Source organism: Gigantopelta aegis, chromosome 3 (genome assembly GCF_016097555.1).
Source record: "Gigantopelta aegis isolate Gae_Host chromosome 3, Gae_host_genome, whole genome shotgun sequence".
In the NCBI taxonomy this organism is placed as follows: Eukaryota; Metazoa; Mollusca; class Gastropoda; order Neomphalida; family Peltospiridae; genus Gigantopelta; species Gigantopelta aegis.
In genome coordinates this window covers 81,764,801-81,787,231 of record NC_054701.1, presented here as the reverse complement: position 1 = coordinate 81,787,231, position 22,431 = coordinate 81,764,801, and the positions used below count along the sequence as shown (strand labels likewise).

The window sequence follows — 22,431 nt, the reverse complement described above, 5'->3', positions numbered from 1 at the left end:
AGTTTGGCGAAATAATTTCATGTAATAATGGACATTTTTTTCGAAAATAACTGACAATTTCTGTAAGTTTTTAAGTTTAATGGACAATTTGACAAACTATTTTGCTCACCCAGAGCTAGCCCTGGAAACTTTACTGTCGAAACCATTATATTTGGTGCACAATGAAATTGGTCGAAGGCCGTGCTATGGGCTTTCCGACCGGGCGTCGTGGCAGGCCATCGGTCTACAGACTGGTAGGTACTGGGTTCGGATCCCAGTCGAGGCATGGGATTTTTAATCCAGAAACCGACTCCAAACCCTGAATGAGTGCTCCGCAAGGCTCATTGGGTAAGTGTAAACCACTTGCACCGATCAGTGATCCATAACTGGTTCAACAAAGGCCATGGTTTGTGCTATCCTGCCTGTGAGAAGTGCAAATAACAGATCCCTTGCTGCTAATCGGAAGAGTAGCCCATGCAGTGCCGACAGCGGGTTTCCTCTTAAAATCTGTGTGGTCCTTAACCATATGTCTGACGCCATATAACCATAAATAAAATGTGTTGAGTGCGTCGTTAAATAAAATACTTCTTTCTTTCTTTCTTTATGTGCTTTCCTGTGTGTGGGAAAGTGCATTTAAAAGATCCCTTGATGCATTATTAAAAATGTAGTGGGTTTCCTAGATTAATTAATCAATGTACTTCAGTGGTGTAGCTAAACAAAACAAACTTTTTTGTCCAGTTGTGGTGTACTAGTTGGAACGAGAAAAAAACCAATCAGTTGAATGGATCCCCAGAGGTAGTTCGATCCTACAATGCAAGCACCTTGGAGTAAGCACTCAACCGAGCTAAATCCCACCCACTCGTTGAAGACATGCCTTGATGAACCTGCAATTCCCCGCAATCATGTCGGTCTTTGGGCTTTTTCCTAATTTTGGGAGTATAGTGCATAAAAGCATGTATTAAAATAACCTGTCAGTCTGTGAAATTGTATATATTGAGTGCTTTTACATACTTCAAGTGTTGCATGTCAGACGAATGACATCCAATGGATGACGGATATATGGAAAGCTAGCTTTACTTGAAAAACAAAACAACAACACATTTCCCTAATTTTATTCTGCAAAATACAAATTTAATTGAAAATGAACCCTACGAGTATTCTTCCCATAAATAGAAATTAATGTGAACTGAACACCTTTCCTTCACAATGACATTGATGTTGACAACAATTTCCATATTGTTTTTGGTTCATACACAATAAATCTGTCGTATCCAAAATAGTTAGCTTTAATATTTTTAAACAATGTTTCTTGTTTTTAGTTGACTTTTTTAAAAAACATACCGACATATAAATGACATTCTCTGCTTAATGTGGAACAGTTATTTTAACAAGTATAGAGCTCAAGTTATAAGAACGACACCCATAGTTCACACGTTTTTCAATATTTGAATAATATCACTTTGCATCTGCCACAACAACAATAAACTGGGTGCAAAATACTGCCATTTTTAGACCGTTTGAAAAATGTTAATGCAAAATTGCTACTAGAAATTGTGAAGATTACTGTGATTGAAGAAAATATTAATTACATGTATGCATTAACTGTGATAGAAGAAAATATTTTAATTTTTAAAAACCGTTCCATTTACGAAATAAGGAAATGATGTGAATGGTTAATTTTGCCATATTGTGTATGAAGCAAAAATGACGTTGGAAATTGTTGTTGACCTCGGTACAGTAAACCGATAAATAACACTTGTTTGGTATAATGTTTTATTATCTATATACATATATACAAAATATCCAATGTTTAATAATGTGTGCAGTACAGTTTTCATGTGATCTTAAACAATACAGAACATACACATACAGTCAAGCCTGTATATAACGGCCACTCAAGGGACCTGACCGTTAGGGACAGGTGGTTATTATATACAGGGAAAACACACAAGAAATAGTTTACTATAAAAGCTATTATTAAACAGGAATGCATAAAAATACGAACAATCATCATAAAAGTATAAAATAAAATAGAAAATAACACAAATAATTTTAACAACAATTTTTTTTTATTTAAAGCATAAATCGGACACATTTTGTTGAAATTCACTCTGTTATTATTCACCTTTTGAAAAAGTCATTTATCATTGAGATGCAAAAGGTTGGATGTAACAAATCATTATATATATTAATTAACAAAAGGGCAAGTTTGCTAATGTGTAATGGCCTGAACAAACATTGTGGCAGACTGTCATAAAATGCTTGTGTTATGCAGCATTCACTCATTTTGGAAAGTACTACCTTTCAATGTTAATGAGTCGGATATATATGCAAGTTTGGTGCAAGCCTTACTTTGATCAATGACAAGTCACTTGCAAATGTCCGACAACATTACACAGACATAAGGTAAGATGCAAATACAATTAATGATTTACTGGAGAATTTACTTTATATCATTTTATACTGCAACTTTGATAAGCCAATATAACAGGCCATTATGGCAAGTTCAGCTGTCAATTTTGGACCAAAACAAATGTGGTTAATGTATTTTGTGGCCATTATCGCGGGTTGAACCATTAATTTTGGTTAAAAAAACAGGTAGCTGTTATATACAGATAAAACAAGCAAATGCTTTGGGTTGGATTTATAGTGGCCGTTATTTACAGGTGGCCTTTTGACCAGTCTCAACTGTATATATTATTAACACTATAGCTCATATTGATACTTTTTAGGTTTTGTTCAATATTTATCGACAATATTAAAATATTATTTTGTATGGTCACGGTTTGGTTTTTCATATACACTAAAAATGTTTTGTTTTGGGGTTTTTTTTGTAAAAAGGGAAATTCATTCAAATTCATCAAAATATAAAAGGTATATAAATTTGATATCTTTGTGGTTTCCATCACATTGAAAAACGTAAAAAAAAAAAAGAATGGAAAAAAAAAGATGGAATTACGTTGCATAATATAAAGCCATACTAATGAAATATATGAACTGAAAATGTATGTTTTACTAACCAGTATATAATAAACAATATTATTAATTCATATGTAAATACTGTAATATATAACAGACATGTTACACAGTGAATATCATTTAATGGACATGTGATACTGTAAATAAACAGGGTATGACTAAAAAAAACATTGAATCACTAGCCACGGGGTTGTTGTTTTTTAAGATGTTTTTTAATAATATGTAGGTAAAAAAAATGTTTTTATCTAAACCTATAGATTTGAATGGAAAAACCTAATAAATTAATATTAAAGCTGATCTATTTTACGTACTTTTCTTTTCAGCCTAATTTTGTCAAGTTTGATCCTTATCATTATACTGTTTTTATTTTTTGTCCCCATCTCCAGGGTGGGTGGGTAAGTAATTGGACTGTATCTCTAACCACCCCAACACAAAATAATTAAATGCACAATACAAGGGTTATGTAACATGTTAATGCATGGTTTCGTGTTCAGTGTATTTGGTAGTTAATTGTCACTAGGAATGGTGATGTCAGTTGCTCAAATAGCCTACAGGGTAATTTATTTCATGTCAGGGGAGGGATGTAAAGAGCACTGTTGGTTTGGGATTGATCCCCATTGGCAGGGCCATAGCTAGTGGGGTGGGGTGGGGAATTTTTTGTTTGTTAAACAAACTTTTTTTTAATTCCATGTCAGTCAGATATCAAAAGAATATATTGGCAAGATCTAACTTGTTAATTGACATACTGAAAAGTATTATCTTGTACAGGTAACTGTGAAACACTGTCCAAGCTGCTACACATATTAAATAGACATCGACAGCTCTGAGCTGTTATAAAAAAACCTGAAAGTATATTGTTTTTCCAATTGCTGACATCCCTATCACAAGTAGACAAATAAGACAAACACAGGAATTCTAACCATGACTGGGGTTGTACTTTTAAGATACTAGCCTGTTAATTAATTTCTCGACTGGCGATTCCCAACTGAAATGTTTACTACCAAGTGCAATCAATCAAAATATGCATTTTGTTAAACTTATTTCCTGTCCCTGAAACTTGAAAGTGAAAAGAAAACAATGTGTGTATTTGTTGTAACTGACAATGTAGAAATAACTTGTAGCATTTTGTAGAAAGCTCGTTCAAGTGGAATATTAATATTATTATTGCTTTGTTGATATGTGATAACCAATGTCTGGATAAAAAATTTCAAACACATTTCAGTGGGGGGAAAAAATGTATGGTGAGTGAGAGGATTTTTTGGGTTCTTTTCTTGGTTTGTTTGGGGTTGGTTTTTTTTGTGATTTTTATTATTTTTTATTTTTTATAATTCTAATTTTTTAACCTGCTAGCCCATCGGGCTACTGGATTTGAATTTACAACTAGCCTGATGTTGGGCTAGCAGATTTGTTAAACTGAAATAAAATATAATAGATATGATATACTGTAAATATAACAGACATTATAACAATCTTAACGATAGTTGTTGTGAAACATTCCTGCGAGTTTGTGAAATTGACAACATTAATGTATTTGGCATCTGAACATTGGTGTTTGATGCACATTTGCATTGAAAATTAAATTATCAACAAATTAATTATTAACAACAAAAATCATAATCATCATCATAAATTATTACAAACACATTGTGTACAGAACTCACTGAAAAATGATTTAAAACAATTTGAAAGTCATTTTAATAATGAATCAAGTATGATCACATAATTACCGTATACACATAAATGTTCGCAGCTAAAATAATTGTGATATAGTCAGAAATTATTTTTGTGACAGTTTCCCCCTCCCCCCAATAATATAAAACCAACCAATATTTACGTAACTTCTTTTAATGACAGTTATATGTACACAAAGACACACTTCTAACGAATGCAGCAGCATAATACAAAATACATTTGTCTGTTTGACTTTGCAGACCTAGGACAATCACACAACGGACGTGATCGAATCCAAAGCGAGGGTTTAACATCGGGCTGATAGCACTAAAATATTAGCGTTGGTGGGAAAACAGGTTTCCGTGGAAATATATTGCAAAGCTATGAGCACTCTCGTCAGAAACTGGAATAGCTCTGACGGCTTCTGATTTATCGATGCCAACACCCGACGTTTATCGTACGACGGAATCACAGAGATAAAATAGGCACCCGTTTTAATGTTACATAATATTCTGTATATACTGTGTGATGTAATATGTTTTGTATGTTAGCACATTATTCACAGCTAAATCGTAAATAAGTTGGCACGTACTTGAATTTGCGGTGCTGTCGACGTGTGCGATTTTAGCGCTATATTTTATTTGCGAACATATTTGCGTATACGGTATATTTATATACACTATAAAAGATTTCATTAGAATCATTGTAGAATCATTATAGTCCATTATATCACAGAACAAAACGAGCTGGGGCCTAATTCACAAAGTTCTCTTAGTAAGCTCTCAAGCTTGCAACACTGAATCGGCCGTGCAAGTTTTTTTTGCATTGCACTGTGAGATCAGAAAGTTACGAGAGTTTAGTGAATTAGGCTCCTGATATGTACATATCTGTAGCTATTAAAATACTACAGTGGTTTATAGAGGAGTTTTGGTGGGGGGTTTTGGGTTTATTTTCATTAAACACCTTATGAAATAGTACCATAGTAATATATATTTTACTGTGGAACCTTAGGTTGCTATTGGCGGCAACACTTTGTGTCTCTGAGAGCCAGGTCGGTTTAGTGAATCTGGTCTTGGTGCTGTGGGTGGACTGGGAACTTTGTCCGACATTGACCGGTAACGGAGTTCGTCGATGAGTTCGAGGGGGTCGACGGTTGCTGTGGGCAGGTAATTGTGGTTCGTCTCCAGCTGGTTCGACGTCACGTTCTCCGTCTGTAGCTCGGTGGCCGAGTCCAGATCCGAGAGACTGGACGAGCAGGTCTCGTTGGAGGTGGAGTCGGGCGAGTGTTGGCTAGCGAGGCCGGCTGGCTGCGAATGCGAGATCGGAACGGAGTACGGTCGACTCTCAGACTTCAGTCTTAGATCTGGTGATGTTGCCACAGGCTGTGGGGCAGTCTTAGGGTATCTGAATAACGGATAAAACACTTGATCATTCATCAGTCTTATTAAAGCGGCGTTCTCAGTATACAATTAGTTGCACTGACTTGTTGCATGCAATTTGTCGCCTATACACAAACAGAACATATAAGACTAGTTTGTTCTGATTTAGGTGTTCTCACAATAAGATATGATCACATGAGACAAGTCAGTGCATCTAATGGCATAATGAGAACGCCCCTTAAAGGATGTAGGAGGTAACACAAATCTATTTTGATAGCATGGTGTGGGATCAGTGTTAATAAAAATCCAAGGACACTTAAGGGGTTTAAAAATACAGTATACAAAAACTAATTTAAAAGTGGTTCTATGTCCATTGAATAAGCTTAATATTTTTTTTAATTATTTTATAGACACCTTAAATTCAAAAGTATACTAAATCTAAAGTCATATGTAAAGCTGTCAATATTATTGTTATCGTTTTTAATAATATTGCGACATGTAGCTAGAAATACTGTATTTCAACTCCACTTCATACTTTTAAAAAATAAACGTTATGACAAAAGTAGTACATATAAACCTATTCGAGTCTTATGATTAGAAATTTAAAGGATGACAAAATGTTTCACAAAAACGAGAACACTGTCTTTAAGTCGATAGATGGTGAAAAAAAAATTACTGATTATAAAAAAAAAATTAGTATTATGTTTTAGATTCATCCAAATCTAAAAATTGATGTATGACAATTAGGGCCTCCACAAGTCCAAAATATTAGACTCGAGTACTCGAGGGTTAAACTCGACCCAAACCTGAACATCCGCTGATAGATGATAATGAGACTAATATAAGGAATAAAGTAAACCAGAATTATGAATCTTCATTCCAGTGCTGAACATGGATGCCAAATCATGACATTGTTTTGCATTCCACATATTCAACTTTTGTTTTCACTCCATGTTTATAATGTAACCGGTGTCAAGAATATGACAAAATGACGTTCAAAATATAATGAAATGAGAGTGGTGTTCCTTGTACTGGTACTCTAGTCCTGTGAACGGACTTGAGTCTCGCTAAACTTGCCCGGACCTGAGTACTTGTGAAGACCCTAATGACAATGTGTGCTGTAAACACCACCAAATGTAACATTCATCACAGCGGTAAGTTAATAGATGGTCTTATCTAGGTATTGAAATTGCTTTAGGATGTTGAAAATGTATATGTTATTTGTTTTTCTAGTACCACCAATTAATTTAAAATGAATGTATATACTGACAGGAATGTAATGGACAATTTGTTTTAACAACTCCTCATTACATTTTAATACAGCTAAATGGTGCCTCACATTATTTTGACACGGTCTACCGAGATAGGAAAAACACACTGCTGCAACATACATGAATGAATCTTATATATGCAATTTCCCATAAGTGGGCTAGAGATTTTCGAAGCTATCTTAATGTTGCAAAATCGTAAAACCGTCATAATTTATGATGTCGGAGCCTACAATGATTTTATGATATCATAGAGCTAAGATAGCTTCGAAAATCCAAGAGTGGCCAAGCCTATGACTCATCATGCCTCAGGTGAGCACTCTGCCACTGAGCTACAACTCTGCAGTATATATAAAAGTTCTAGTTTGTTTTTGCTTAACGATACAACTGAAGCACATTGATTTTTTAATTGTCAGCTATTAGATGTCAAACATTTGGTAGCCCTGATAGTCTTCTGATTAGCAGCAAGGGGTCTTTTTACATGCCTTTTCCCAAAGACAGGACAGCACATAACATGGCCTTTGATATACCAGTTGTGGAGTACAGGTTGGGATGGGAAAATGTTTTTAAAAATGGGTCAGTTGACAGTTCAATCATATGACTAAAGCATATTAGGTGAGAGCTATAGAAGGATGCATGACTAAAGTAAAATTCTTACTGGCTTAGAATCTGTTCGTACAGTGGAGGGATGTACCCATTCACTGCTCCTTTAGCAGCACTCTGGCGTCGTTTTATTGACTCTTCTTCCTACAATAGAAATATAATTAGTAATTTTGAATACAGACTATAACAGCTACATTGTATTTGGAACAGAAAGCATTTGCATATTTGTTATTCCATTAATTTTGGTGTGGAGTATTTAATTTTAACATAAAGATATTTAAAAACAAGAATTTATCATGGTTTCTTGATCAAAAATGAAATCCGACTACAACCCTGCTAAGATCTTATTGCATAGTTAATTTCTGGAGAGTTTGTTCAATACCAAGGGCATTCACAGGTGTGCACTAGCTAACAAGTCTTTTTCCTACCTGGAAAAATTTCTGTGGATGCCCCTGTTCATCACGGTCCATGATAGTTCCTACCCATGACACATGTGGCTCATATGTTCACTTCTAGCAATTGGGGATGAATCAAAATGATTTATATTTTAATGGTAAGCCCTCTGGTTTGATTTTGCCCATGTTAATTTGTAATACATCAATTGTGCATTGTCCTTTTGGGACATGGGTGTACAGCCAAACAGGTAGCCAGTGTTTTCATTCCAAAACTGACAACATTTACAGCTCAGTATACTGTTTATAACTTCAGAATGATATATGTTGTTGATGCCAATAAGAACCCATTCTAGTAGCAATCCTGATTTGAAGTTGGGAAATTTAATATGAATTTCAATGGCAGATGTCATCTGTGAAGTGAAACCTGTCTACCTTGATTCAATCATTCTAATACACACATGAGCAAATAAAGGGGGCATAACCCTTCACCAATAACTTAAGTGAATTGATAATAACTTGGTTTAACCATGCAATCTCTTGCTAGCTAAAAGTTTGATTCAACATGCAATACTGATAACTGTGACAATTTTGAATTCAAATACATTAGTATAATACTGCTCACATAGCTGATAACTTTCGACAATTTTGAATATCGGCCTCGGTGATGTTGTGGTTAAGCCATCGGACATAAGGCTGGTAGGTACAGGGTTTGCAGCCCGGTACTGGCTCCCACCCAGAGTTTTAATGTCTCAGTGGGTAGGTGTAAGGCTACTACACCCTCTTCTCTCTCATTAACCACTAACAATTAACAACTAACCCACTGTCCTGGACAGACAGCTCAGATAGCTGAGGTGTGTGCCCATGACAGTGTGCTTGAACCGTATTTGGATATAAGCACAAAAATAAGTTGAAATGAAATGAAAATTTTGAATTTAAATACCTTGTTGATAACTTATAACAATTTTGAATTTGAATACATCAGCATAATACTGCACACATTGCTGATAACTTATGACAATTTTGAATTTGAATACATCAGCATAATACTGCACACATTGCTGATAACTTACGACAATTTTGAATTCAAATACACTAGTATAATACTGAACATATTGATGAAAACATGACAATTTTGAATTCTAAAACATTAATATAATACTGTACACATGGCTGATAACTTAAGATAATTTTCAATTCTAAAACATCAGTATACTACTACTGTGCATATCACTGTTGACAACTTACGACAATCCCCACTCTCCCGCGAGGTTGCGACACTGTGTCTGTGATGCTAGGTCTCGACCACGACCGGCTGGCTAGGGGGTTGGCGGCCGATCCCATGGCAGTGTTGTCAGCGATCGAGTCTGTTATGGGTGCCTGGACCTCGCTGTACTGGTAGTCTGCACCGTCCAACGACGACACCAGGTTCGAGATTCCCAAGTAGTCCATCACCAGTCGGCGCAGTCGGCGGTACGCCTCCTGGATGTCATCTGTCAAACAGGGAGATCAAACACAATTGAAATACTGTTTTGTAAACAGAAACTAATGCAGGCACATGTGCAGGGGTCTAGACTATGACAAGTGAAGTTTATAGGCAGGGTTGAGACATGTTTACATGGAACATTTATTAAGAAAAAATTAAATTTCTTTCAGCAGGATGATGGGAGGCTAAGGGGAGGGGGTCAACCCCAAAATCCCCCCTACATATTGCTAAAAAATATTCAATAAAAAAAAAACATTTAAATTTTGTATAAAATATTTGCCTTTTGAAAACTAATCCATTTTGTATTTTACCACATTCAGAAAAATATGTAAAGTTTGTTTGTTTAATACTCCCGTGTATTTTTTGATGTCTAACATCAGACGTTCATATCATATCATTGGTATTTGGAAACTTAGAGTGCTTTTTGTCATGCTGTGAAGAACAATATACTGATGTAAGTAATGTGGAAATGCATCTGTAGACCAAATTCCATTCACTGCTTGTATAGTCCATGTACCACAAAGATGTCCAATTGAATGCCAATAAGTTTTTATCTCAATTTCATTTTGCTGTTACTATTTATGTGATCCCTTATTTCTTTCCATCTGTATCTTTTAACTTTTTCTCTTTATATGTGTCTGATGGGCGTACCACTGTTTATCATCATGTCGAAGAATCCCGGGTGGATCTGGTTGTATTCGCAGTACACATCGTCTCGCTTGATGGTGAACTCAATCTGACTCTCAGTGTATGCGCCGCGCTCTCGTAGTCGTTTCTCATGGGCCTCTGTACTCAAAGGCATCAAGAGAACATAGCGCGGCTCGAAATATGTGTTCTTCAGAGTCAGCACTCCCTGAAAGATGAGGCAGATTTTATTATTATTATTTCCACATAATAGATATTATGTAAATGTTTACCTCTTCATAATTTTTGACCAGCCTTAGTGGTGTAATTGTTAATCGATGTGTCTGAACCTTAATGGGATATAGGCATATCAATAAAGTAAGAACTAAAGTTAATCAACCAACCTTAAGGCTGGTACGGTCTTTTGTTCATACCCTTGTACCGGCTGCAATACAAAGTAATTTTTAACAACTTACTGCCATGATAGAAAAGGTGTAAGACCACTACACTGACTTCACTCTCAGATAGTTGAGGTGTGTGTACAGAACAGAATGCTTGAACCTTAATCGGACATAAGCACAAACAAAAATTGAAATGAATTAATTAATTCTTAATTTGTACTTTTAAAAAAACATTTTATTGAAAAATCGCAATGCTCAAAAGGTTGAATGGAAGAAAATGGCACTCCTAATAATAACTGAAGAGGAATCACATTGCTGGACATGGTTAAGTGTCTCCAGTGATATTGATTTATAATGTACATATGTAAGAAAGTTGTTTTTATCATTTCCAGTATGGTGAATGAAAACCCATGAAATGAGTAAAACGTGATGCACTAAGTGCTCAGGAGAATGAGCACTCGGAAACAATCTAACTGGTACCTTCATCTTGTATCATATCACATTCATCTAACATTAGGTATAAAAACTGTGATCACTCGACACCCTGAATACGCCTCAGTGTTATCGTACCTCAATCTCCATGTGAACCACGCAGGCCAGTCCCTCCCGGGCCACACTCTCTACCGACTCCATCTGGAGGCCATACCAGTGGCCATTGTAGAAGTTGGTCTGGATGAACTTGCCCTGCAAACAAAACGTAATGGAGAGTAATAATATTTAATAATATTTGTTTAATAATATTTCAGCACATTTTAAACAATGGCTATTTGGTGTCTTAACATAATGCTATTTAAACACTTGGTTTAGTCGGTGAGAGAAAATCCAATCCCACAATACAGGATTTTTCATGAATAGCAGCAAAGGCATATGGCTCTACATAAACACCAGCCTTGGTGGTGTAGTGGTTAGGTCATCAGATTTACCGTAAAGCTGGTAGGTAATACGTTTACATCCTGGTATCAACTTCCACCCAGAGTGAGGTTACTGACTCAGTGGGTAGGTGGAAGGCCACTATATCAACTTCTCTCTTACTAACAGCTAACCCAGTGTCCCTGACAAAGTCCATATACCTGCGGTGTATGCCCAGGTTAGTCTCCATATCTGTTACCGACCTCAGTCGGGCTGCTGGTGCTACCTTGCACTTGCCAGTGAGGGCGGTCCCCTCTCCCTCCATCCCCAACCCTTTCCTGTCTTGGGTGGAGGAGCTGGCCGAGGCCGGCACCTGTGCCCATGACAGGCGTGCACTAAAACAGCTTGTTCTGAATGTGCACATTAAACCCTATGACTTGACAGGCTGAACCTTAATTGGATATAAACAGGAATGAATGAATCTATATAAACTCTTAATATCCACTTTTACTATTGAAAGAGTCTAGCAATATTTAAGTCGATTTTCAGTTGACGTGTCCACTTGTCACTTGTCCCAGGCATCTGGACAACCCTTAATGTAGACCCCTGAAGGTATATCTTATATTCACATTCCCACAGACAGGACAGTATATACCATGGTCTTCGATGTACCATTTGTGCACTCACTGGGACAGGTAAAAACCTGAAAGGTCCATAAAATCCCACTTGATAGTTAGATAATTGGCAACATGAGTGCTAAAAAAGAAGAAGAGAGAAATCCATGGCCACCATCCATGTTATCTACATGTATTCCAGCTGTGATGTATATTTTAATATCCACTTTTTTTCACAAACAGAAGATGATACACCTAATATAAACAACCATTTGGAATGAAAAGTATCCCAATGAATTCTGTAGATGTACTATCCTGTCTGTGGGATGGTGCATATAAAAGATCCCTTGCTGCTAATCGAGTAGCCCATGAGGTTTCCTCTCAATATCTGTGTGGTCCTTAACCATATGTCTGATGCCATATAACCGTAAATACAATGTGTTGAGTGTGTCGTTAAATAAAACATTTCTTTCTTTCTGTAGATGGTTATCTGCTTCATGAAGAATATTCCTGTTACCTACCATTTTAATGTCTGTTTCGAACTGTTCCAGCGACACAAAGTTGTAGTCTTTCCCGTGAACCTCTTCCATGTGTGGACAACGAGTGGTGTGAGAGATGCTGGTGATAAAATTTTTATAAAAACCTTTTTAAATTTAAATAATAAAAAACCAAGTGCCAGTGTGTTTTAATTTTTAGTATGTGTTATTGAAATTCCATTCATATATTATAAAACAATATAAATTATATCAATTATATAAATATTTACACAGCAGTTTCAAATATTTTATAATAATACAATGCAAATTTTTTTAATAATAATAATTTATCAGTATAAAAATGTCGAAATTACTGTCAGTGCTAGACTGTTTTAGTGTGCAAACATGTCAAACACATTTTTAAACAGAACATTTTGTTTTATTTAATTAATTTGTTTTTTTTAAATCCATAAAAATAGTCATATTACTGAAATGCTTTACTTGTATGATTAACTGACTTCACTAACAGAGACCTTTGTCGTAGCTAGTACATACCCATATCCAAAATAGTCTGAAAATTCTTCAACAAGTTTCAAAGCCAGATCTTTTTTGCCCGATCCCTGAGGTCCAGCCAACACCAGCATGGGGTACTGGGTATCATTGCTAGGTAAAGTACTGCAAACAAAACAAAAATGTGTATGATTAATTTCTGGAAATTACTTTTCAATTATCATTGCTTCATCAGTTCTACCACAACCACCACCACAACAAAGCATCCTCTTTGCAAGACTTTTAGCATTGCACTGCGAGATCGCAAAATTGCAAGAGTTTAGTGAATTAGGCCCATAACATGGCTTATGGGTATTTATAACAAATAAAATACAATGTATTAAACCTAACCTAAATAACTCGGGTTGCAGAATGAAAAGAAAGCAGGGCATAGTAATATATGTGTACACGCAGGATCTTCTCCATGTAAACAAACAGGGCATGGCTAAAGGGTATGTGTTAATATTTTTCTGGAGGGGGGAGGGGGGGAGGGGGAGTACAGAAACTGGTTGAGACAACAGTTGGTTGTGTTACCTGTCCCACACGTGACTAGGCTGCAGAAAGTTGTAAACAACGTGCATGATGTGATCCTTGGCTGCCACCACTTCCAAAGGAGGATCAAACAGATTCACTGCAGACACCTGAAATAAAACATACAATGGTAAAACATGCTATTCATACATACACAGACCAAGACATTACATTATAACAGTATGTAACAATGTAATAATTATAACTAGTAAACGTAATAAGTTATGACATATGTAAAGTACCGTAGTGAAATATACAGGCTTAAAAATGTATCTATCAGATATGAAAACTTGATTTATTGTTGGTGAAAATGTTTTAAATTAAACATTTTTTTTTTTTTTAAATAGCATTAATCAAGATATGGCATTTATACAGTTTTGAATGTCCAGAATGAATGCAGTGCTCATAGAAATACAACAGTGGAATACTGATATCATTAAACTTGACTTTACTAATGTCACTAAATACTGAAGTGAAGATGTGGTACTCTTTATTGTAGCTTTGACTGTGCTGATTATGTATCTATCAAATTCAGATAGGTCTCTGAACAATGTAAGAAAGCAGATATGAATTCAAGGGGTATTGGGGTGCTCACAACCCTCAAACTCCATACTTCTATGAACTTACAAAACGTCACAAAAAAACCTGAAATTTAATATCCATGTAGGTGCCCTACTTTTGAAGTTGCACCCCCACTAGAAAACTCCTGCATCTGCCCCTGCTATGATACTGACCTTCTCTTCAGCTTCCACCCTGTGTCTGTCCAGTTCCGAGAGACTGGAGACGCGGAATAGAATAGACAGGCGGTAATCGGGAAGCTCCTGGATTGGGTTCCGTTTCAGGTTCAGCTGGCGCAACATCCGCAATTCCCTGATGTGTCTTATCTCTATCATATCTATGACCTGTTGAGAAAATATTTTCATGTAATAATCACATTGTAATATGTAACACAGAGAGAGAGAGAGAGAGAGAGAGAGAGAGAGAGAGAGAGAGAGAGAGAGAGAGAGAGAGAGAGAGAGAGAGAGAGAGACAGAGGAGGAGACAGAGAGAGAGACAGAGACAGACAGACAGACAGACAGACAGACAGACAGAGACAGACAGAGAGAGAGACAGAGAGAGAGAGAGAGAGAGAGAGAGAGAGAGAGAGAGAGAGAGAGAGAGAGAGAGAGAGAGAGCTCTAGTGACCTGCTGTTCACAATGCTTGTTGAAAAACATGTAGCATATTTGCAGTTTTATCAGGCTTGGGAAAATAATGTCTACGTATTTTATCTTCTTCCGTTTTACATCAATAATGCATGTATGGAACTATCTGATTATTTATCAGTATTGATAGTCTATTAGCAAGCAAACCACTAAATGTTAAGGTCAAGGACTGAATCACTGAACAATAATTGTTTGGGTTTTTAAAAAAAAAAAAATTAGCATCAGTATTCTATATTTATATATTTGCCTGCTATGTTTCTGTTAATATTAAACCAAATTTATTATACTTTATTAAATTTTAATTACATATTTCTTGGCCCTAATACTTTTTAACCTTTTATGATCTTCACTGAACACTCACCTCATTGTCTTCAAGGTCAATGGCTTCAAGCAAATCGTGCCCTTCCAAGCCCTGAAGACTTCGGATTATGTTACCTGACAGATTTACTTGCTGAATTGAAATAGAAAATATTCATACTGTATTATTCCTCAACACATTTTTATTTCGGTTACATGACATTAGACATATGGTTAAGGACCACACAGATAATGAGAAAGGAAACCCACTGCTGCTACTCTTTCCGATTATCAGCAAGGGATCTTTTATATGTAGGACTCTACAGACAGGATAGTACATACCATGGCCTTAATTATACCAGTTGTGGAGCACTGGCTGGAATGAGAAATAGCCCAAAGGACCCAACAACACAAACCAATCCTTGACTGACCGTACCAGGTGTCTGTTTTGTACCACCGGGATGGATGGATGGATGGATGGACAGATGGATTTATGGATGGATTTTGGATGCATTTATGGATGGATGGATGTAAGGATGGGATGGATGGATGGATGGATTTATGGATGAATTTTGGATGCATTTATGGATGGATGGATGTAAGGATGGGATGGATGGATGGATGGATGGGTTGGTGGGTTTTGGGTGGGTGTCCAAATGCATGGATGGATGAGTTAGATGGATGGGTGGATATAAATTAGATGGATGGATGGATGGATGGATGGATGGATTTATGGAAGGAAGGAAGGATGGATGATTGGGAATGGATGGATGGATGGATGGATGGATGGATGGATGGATGGATGGAAAGATGGATGGATCGACCAATGGATGGATGGGTCAATGGGTGGATGGGTTAATTAATGGATGAACAGGTCAATGGATGGATGGGGTCAATGGATGGATGGGTTAATTAATGGATGAATAGGTCAATGGATGGATGGGGTCAATGGATGGACAGACAGATAGACAAGAGAATGTAAAACAACCAGTTATTGCTTACCCTCAAATATTTCAGATTTTCTAAATTTTCTATTTTCCTGATTCGATTGTAGCACTGAAAAGAGTACATATAAAACAATGTCTAACTGAAAATAAAAATTCAATAAGACAAGACAATAGAAAACAAGACATTTATTTAGTTATTGCGGCCACATGATCAAGACAACTACTAGTACTTTTAAAACAAATAAGTAGTGCACCATGTGTAAAATACATATTCAATTTAAACTGGTAGATTTCTCTTTAGAAACAAGGTTATTCCTTCAATACAGTTTACATTGTTGTTCGAAATCAATAAATTACATTTTTCTTTTCAAGGATTTACTATAAAATATTCTGCTATGAAATATTCCTGCCTGAACTATAATATGGATATATTAAAAGAAAATGATATTCACCTTCAACTTGAATGAGATTACCCTTTGTACGGATAGTCTCATTTCTTTATACAACTGCTTTTTTGTACTTTCAGTTAATAAAATACTGATTTTCTAGAACTTTGTCAAAACTGAAGAATTTCTTTATGGCAATCTTTAAGAAGTAAACAACACTTTTTTAAAGGATCTTTAGGTACTGGATAGCATTTATTTCTTAAAGTTTTTCAAAGGAACAGGACTAACAATTAGTTACCATTATCAAACATTTTATCTTTACAAACATAACAAAACTTTAAAAACATAGGAAAGCTTCATGAGCACATTATTTCTTAAACTTTCTCAAAGGTACAGGACTAGCCAGTAATAGCATTATCAAATATTTTATCTTGACAAACATAACAAAACGTTTTAAAAAGTAGGAAAACTTTAAAAAGCACATTGTTAATGTTAACAGTTGATCTGAGAAGAAAAAGTCATTTGCGACCCACCAAGTTGAGGAACTGTATCGGGAGTCGATCGAGACCTTCGATGTTCTCCAGTCTGTTGTGGGCGACGCTGAGATCAGTCAGTCGCTCACACTGCTCCAGCCCACAGATCCTTGTGATCTTATTATCTGAAGCTGGGTTAAGTAAATTTTAATTACAATCATAACTCTTTTAAAGGGCACCTATTATTGCAACAGCCTGTATAAAAAAAAAAAAGTTTTTGTAGATTACTTGATGCAAGTGACACGTCACACAAACACATGAACATTCAGTGGGGTGAAGAAGGTATTGACGGCTAAATTACACATCTGATGTTAAATATCCTCATCATGACACTGACAAAAATATATCCACACTCATACTTTTCTAACTGACAACCACAGAACAGTATTTCACCACACTTCCATGATTATTTGAATTCTAAAAAGACAATCAAAAGTGTCAAATAGTTGATAATTTTGTAGAACACTACAAAAAACTCCAATACAGTTACAGTAATTAATAATCTGTATCACGGGCATCACCAGAAATGTCTGAACGGGGTCTGTTGTTATAATGAATTAGTAAAGCTTATCCTTAAATGTTTTTCAAAGTCAAAAACTGCAACAAAACCCCCCAAACATTTCACCAAAAGGGGTTTGTATGCAACACACAAACTCTTTCTGCTCATGCGGAATGAATACGTTTACCATGCTCATCTATCACGAAGGTTTCGAGCATGTCTGTCCCGGGTCCTGTCTCTTTTAATGCACTTGTATTTAAATTTCCATTATATTCATTACAATTTAACTTCATCCCATTGGTACAACTGTAGCAATGCGAGTTTGTTCATTCTCGATGAATGTTAAAATAGCAGCAGAGAATGTCATATCTGATGTCACATTATATTATTGAGCCCTATTGTTTATGAACCAAAAATTTTTTCAAAATAAAATATGATCTTTTAGTGTTATTATAAGTATATTTGAAATTTAATTATAAGGATTGCCTGTTATTTCTTTCACATTTATCGGGGTATGAACAAAACAAAAATAATCCCAAACCTTATGTGCAAATGGCTTCATCAATTCACACAGTTTGTGAATGATTTTTTTGTCCATGTCCACGATGAACTTAAAAAAATAACAGACAATGCTTAAGTATTTGTAGAGAAATTAGTGAAATAAAATTTTAAAAAACTAAATTCACAAACTTATGTGTGAATGGCTTTGCAGATTCACACAGTTTGTGAAATGTTTTTTTGTGTTCAAACCCAGGATGAACGTAACAGGAATAACAGACAATGGTTAACTTTGTAGAAAGATTAGTGAAATAAAAGACCACAAATAAGCTGTATCATTATATTATGCTATTGTTACAAGAATTCAACTGATTGCAGCTAAAACAAAGGATACGACTGACGTCAAGCTTCTTGAGACAGTGATGAGCTGACAGGTTTTCCATCTGCTCTATCTGGTTGTAGGAAAAATCAACCTGTTGCAGGTTTTTCGGTGGTTTAAAATCCAACATGGTCGTAATCTGGTTGTGGGAGGCATCCAAAATCAGCAGGTGTTCCAAGGTGCTCAGGGCAGATAACTCTGTTATCAAGATTTTTTTTTTTCAAATACACATATAATGGTTTAACTTATAATTTTGAGCTCTTGAATTTGCTGTGTTATATTGTTTTAAACAAATGAACTAAAATGATGCAATCTAATTAAAATTAGCTCCACTATTACCCGTGGATCTAACAGCACCCCATTGGAGCTCATGTCCAGTTGACCTTTCATTCGACCAATCAAAACCTTACTTGTAAATCATGCCAGTGATTTTGAAAAGAATTTGAAAATATTCGGGATTATGCCAAGGGTATACGAAATGATTTGGGTGAATTACGAAGTATGCCAGAAACTAATTTCAATATAAAGTTTTATATAAAAACATTTTCAAGACGACAAAAAACCCTGTGATGGTATAGCCATAAAATCTGTTTATACTAGTATACAATCCAGTGTTTATTACTGCACTTTTCCCCCTGTTTTTTAATGTTGAAATAGACTAACAAGTTTGCCTATTGCATAAATAGTCTCATTCAATATTTTTTAGAATTTGTATGCTCCTGAATAACGCTATAAAAGGCAAAGTGTAATTGGTCGATATGAAGAGTTCAGGCGCAAAACGCGATATAAACCATTTTCTTTCTAGTTTTTAGTTAAAGCCATTATTGTATGTCAGTAAGGGCTAATCATAGGCCCGCTGTTTTGCTGAAAAACGTGACTGATCCGTATGAAAATGAATTGAGTAAAAACACGATATACGCCAATTTAAAAATCACTTTTACTGAAAATGAAAAATGAATACATCGTGTTTTGCGCCTGAACTCTTCATATTTAAATTGTTATTTATAGATGAAATGTCATCTGGACATGGGAGTCCATGCAATGCTGTTAAATCTACTGGTAGACCAGTAGAGCTACCGGTAATTTTAATCAGACTGTAAAATGATGTTAAATCATATTAACCAATGGAACATGTATAATGAACAAGATTCTATAATATCCTTAAATCCATGTTCTGTCCCTAAATTTCAGTAGGTTAGTAGTGGGTTGACATTTGGAAAAAATTTCATACATTGTAAAATCTACTTTTTTAAAAAAGGAACTACAACTGCAATATGTAATAGGTTACAGCATATAATTTCTCCTATTTTTTTTTTTTTAACAACTATTCTATTTTTATGATTGGTCCAACTGTTACATTTTTATAATATTGGAAATAACAGTACTTAGCTGGTTCAGGAGATATGTTTTAACAAAAAACCCACAAGAAATCATACATGGATATTTATATTATGTTCAGCTATTCAGATAGGATCATAAAAATTCTAAAAAAAATTCAAAGCTGATATGGCAGTTCCTCATATATTTCAACTTATTTTGCTGTACACCTCAACATCCCAGTATTTGTCTCTCCAACAATGACAGGTACTCATCTCTTGTGGCTATTCATGCCACACACCTGCCATTCCCCATCAGCTTTTTAACTGTGGGCTTAGTCTGACCTCTTCGGGGAGTGTTCAGTAGTTACTTCTGGCATTGTTAAGAGCCACATGTAACCACCTACTATACACTCCTACTACCGGCAGCCATTAGTTAGTGCCAGGGGTCAGACCAGCTTTATTAGTGCCTGAGGACGAGAATGCCAGGTGGGTTTGGGGAAGTACACAGACACTACACCTGTGGAGGAAGTTGAGACAGGTAGGCAATGGTGTGGACAGCTCAGAAGTTGAATTGGAGGAAACCGACAGACAGGGTCGAAACAGACTGAATTCATGGGAGAAACTGGATTGTTTTTATTTTTTATTTTAAGATAATGAGAATGATAGGCAGCGAGTGATACATGAGAAATTGGAATGAAAGTGTGAGCCAGCTTTGACAGGACTTGAACCACTGCCATTCGCTTGATTGTCCAGCAGCTTATCCACTTGACTATGGAACTCACCATAAAGCTATGACTTACCCGTAAGTTCGTTATATGGAATTTCCACTTTTTGCAGGTGGACATACTCAGACAAAATGCTTATGTCTTTTAAGCTGAAGCCCTGTCAATAAATATTTATGTCAATAATTACAGTTTATCTCAGTGCTACTTTTAAAGATATTTTTATAAGCATACATATTACATTATTACTAAACAATAAATCAAAATAGTGTTGTTCTGTAAAATTATGTCACAAAACAATGCTCAACATACCATACAATACTGACATTAGTTTTTAAATCTGTACTCACATATTATTATTAGTTCTGGTAAAAACTTTAATACATAATAGTGTTATACCCTTAAAGAGCAATCATGTTTTTTAAAAAGTTTAAACATGCAAACAATTAAAAATCCAAATATTTTTTGGGTTATATAATCTGACCAAAACCAAAAACCATTTACAGCCCTTTTTTGTTCTTTTTCTAACAATTAATAATCAATAGTAAACAAATGTAATTAATATATTATTCACCCCTTTCATAAATTTTTAGTTTTTTTAACATTTGAAAAGTACTATACTGACGAATTCACTAAAGAAATAGTGGGTCGATTACAGCATACCTATGTTGGTTTACAAATGGCTGAAGTAATTAATTACAAGTAGTAAAGACAGAAATCTTTCTTATTTTAAATACCTGTTATTATAAAGGTATGCCAACTATGAAGATATTTCAACAAATTATTTTAAAATAGTGAAACCATCAAACCTCTGTAAACTAGAATTCTATCAAAAATAGGATGCTTTTTCACGGTCCCTTTTTAAATATCAGTATATAACAGAACCTCTCTAAACTGGACTTTTTACTTGGTTCTGTGGGTCTCCAGTTTAGAGGGGTTTCACTGTATTTACAAAATTTTAAAGCTTACAGCAATTGTACAGTGTAGATAGACCTGCGTCACTCCATCAGCTGATCTTCCCAGTGTTGACAGACCCCGAGAAATAGTTTCTTCATCAAGGATTCCACCTGGAGATAACTGTAAACAAAAGATTACAAAACTGATATCAGAAGTTTTGCCAATAAATATATATTGCAAGATGTCAAGAAACCCCCTAGAATGATATTACCATTTTGCCACACAAAAAAACCCCCACGATATTAAAGGTGGTTACATAACGAAAGCACATAACAGTGTCCAAAGTCATGATGTCAAATTACGATGTGTGTTGACACAATATCTTCATTATGCACACCACAAATAGCAAATAAAATTGATATTCGAAAATGTATGATGTTCAAAAACGTATGGCAGTACGATAAAATAAAATAAAGTGTTTAACGTCGAACCTCGATATGTTCTTCTTCAGAACCATCAGATAAATCAATATTGTCATCCGTTACTTCTAGCATTAATTCGTCTGAAGTTTGTGGCTTGTCATCCAGGGTAAGTATATCTGTGTCTGCACCCATAATATTACTTTCTGGCTCCACGTGTACATATTCTCCATTAATAAGGGCATATAATTCACCAGTTCGCGGATCTACCACCACCTCCGCCATTTTGATGCGTCCCTATGGAAACCAAAGAGTTGCTTCCCTTGAAAAATGTTCGGAACATCTCGACACATTACGGAGTTACTTGAAAAAAGCAGAAAGCACTGTGCATTTATTGTTGATTTCCAGCGAAATAAAAACAGTAACTTAGTGTTAACATTAATACGTGTTCAATATATATTTTTACAACAAAAAAATAAATAATCGAATGTGGAATTCTGAATGTTTCTTTGAAATACTGGGCTTTGTAGC

At 35.5% G+C, this 22,431-nt stretch overlaps 1 protein-coding gene across 1 annotated transcript; it reads right to left on the bottom strand.

Annotated features, from left to right (window-relative positions):
• Positions 1–1,077: 1,077 nt before the first annotated feature.
• LOC121369162 (leucine-rich repeat and guanylate kinase domain-containing protein-like) lies at positions 1,078–22,176 on the bottom strand. The gene is made up of 16 exons (XM_041494058.1): positions 21,973–22,176; positions 21,554–21,661; positions 20,663–20,744; positions 18,559–18,741; positions 17,168–17,292; positions 16,304–16,357; positions 15,366–15,455; positions 14,536–14,703; positions 13,805–13,911; positions 13,277–13,396; positions 12,767–12,863; positions 11,353–11,466; positions 10,409–10,610; positions 9,520–9,764; positions 7,935–8,023; positions 1,078–6,033 (listed from the first exon to the last, which is right to left on the bottom strand). Exons 1-16 carry the CDS (start codon positions 22,093–22,095, stop codon positions 5,637–5,639), a joined length of 2,304 nt encoding a protein of 767 aa, XP_041349992.1. The 5' UTR covers positions 22,096–22,176; the 3' UTR covers positions 1,078–5,636.
• Between the last annotated feature and the right edge of the window lie 255 nt (positions 22,177–22,431).

Excerpts from the sequence above, each read along its gene's own strand:
- LOC121369162 (XM_041494058.1), bottom strand. The coding sequence starts at position 22,095 with ATGGGTGCAGACACAGATATACTTACCCTGGATGACAAGCCACAAACT. Across the intron at positions 13,397-13,804 it reads CCTAGTCACGTGTGGGACAG|TACTTTACCTAGCAATGATA; the intron begins GTAACACAACCA and ends TTTTGTTTGCAG. Across the intron at positions 12,864-13,276 it reads TCAGACTATTTTGGATATGG|CATCTCTCACACCACTCGTT; the intron begins GTATGTACTAGC and ends TTTTATCACCAG.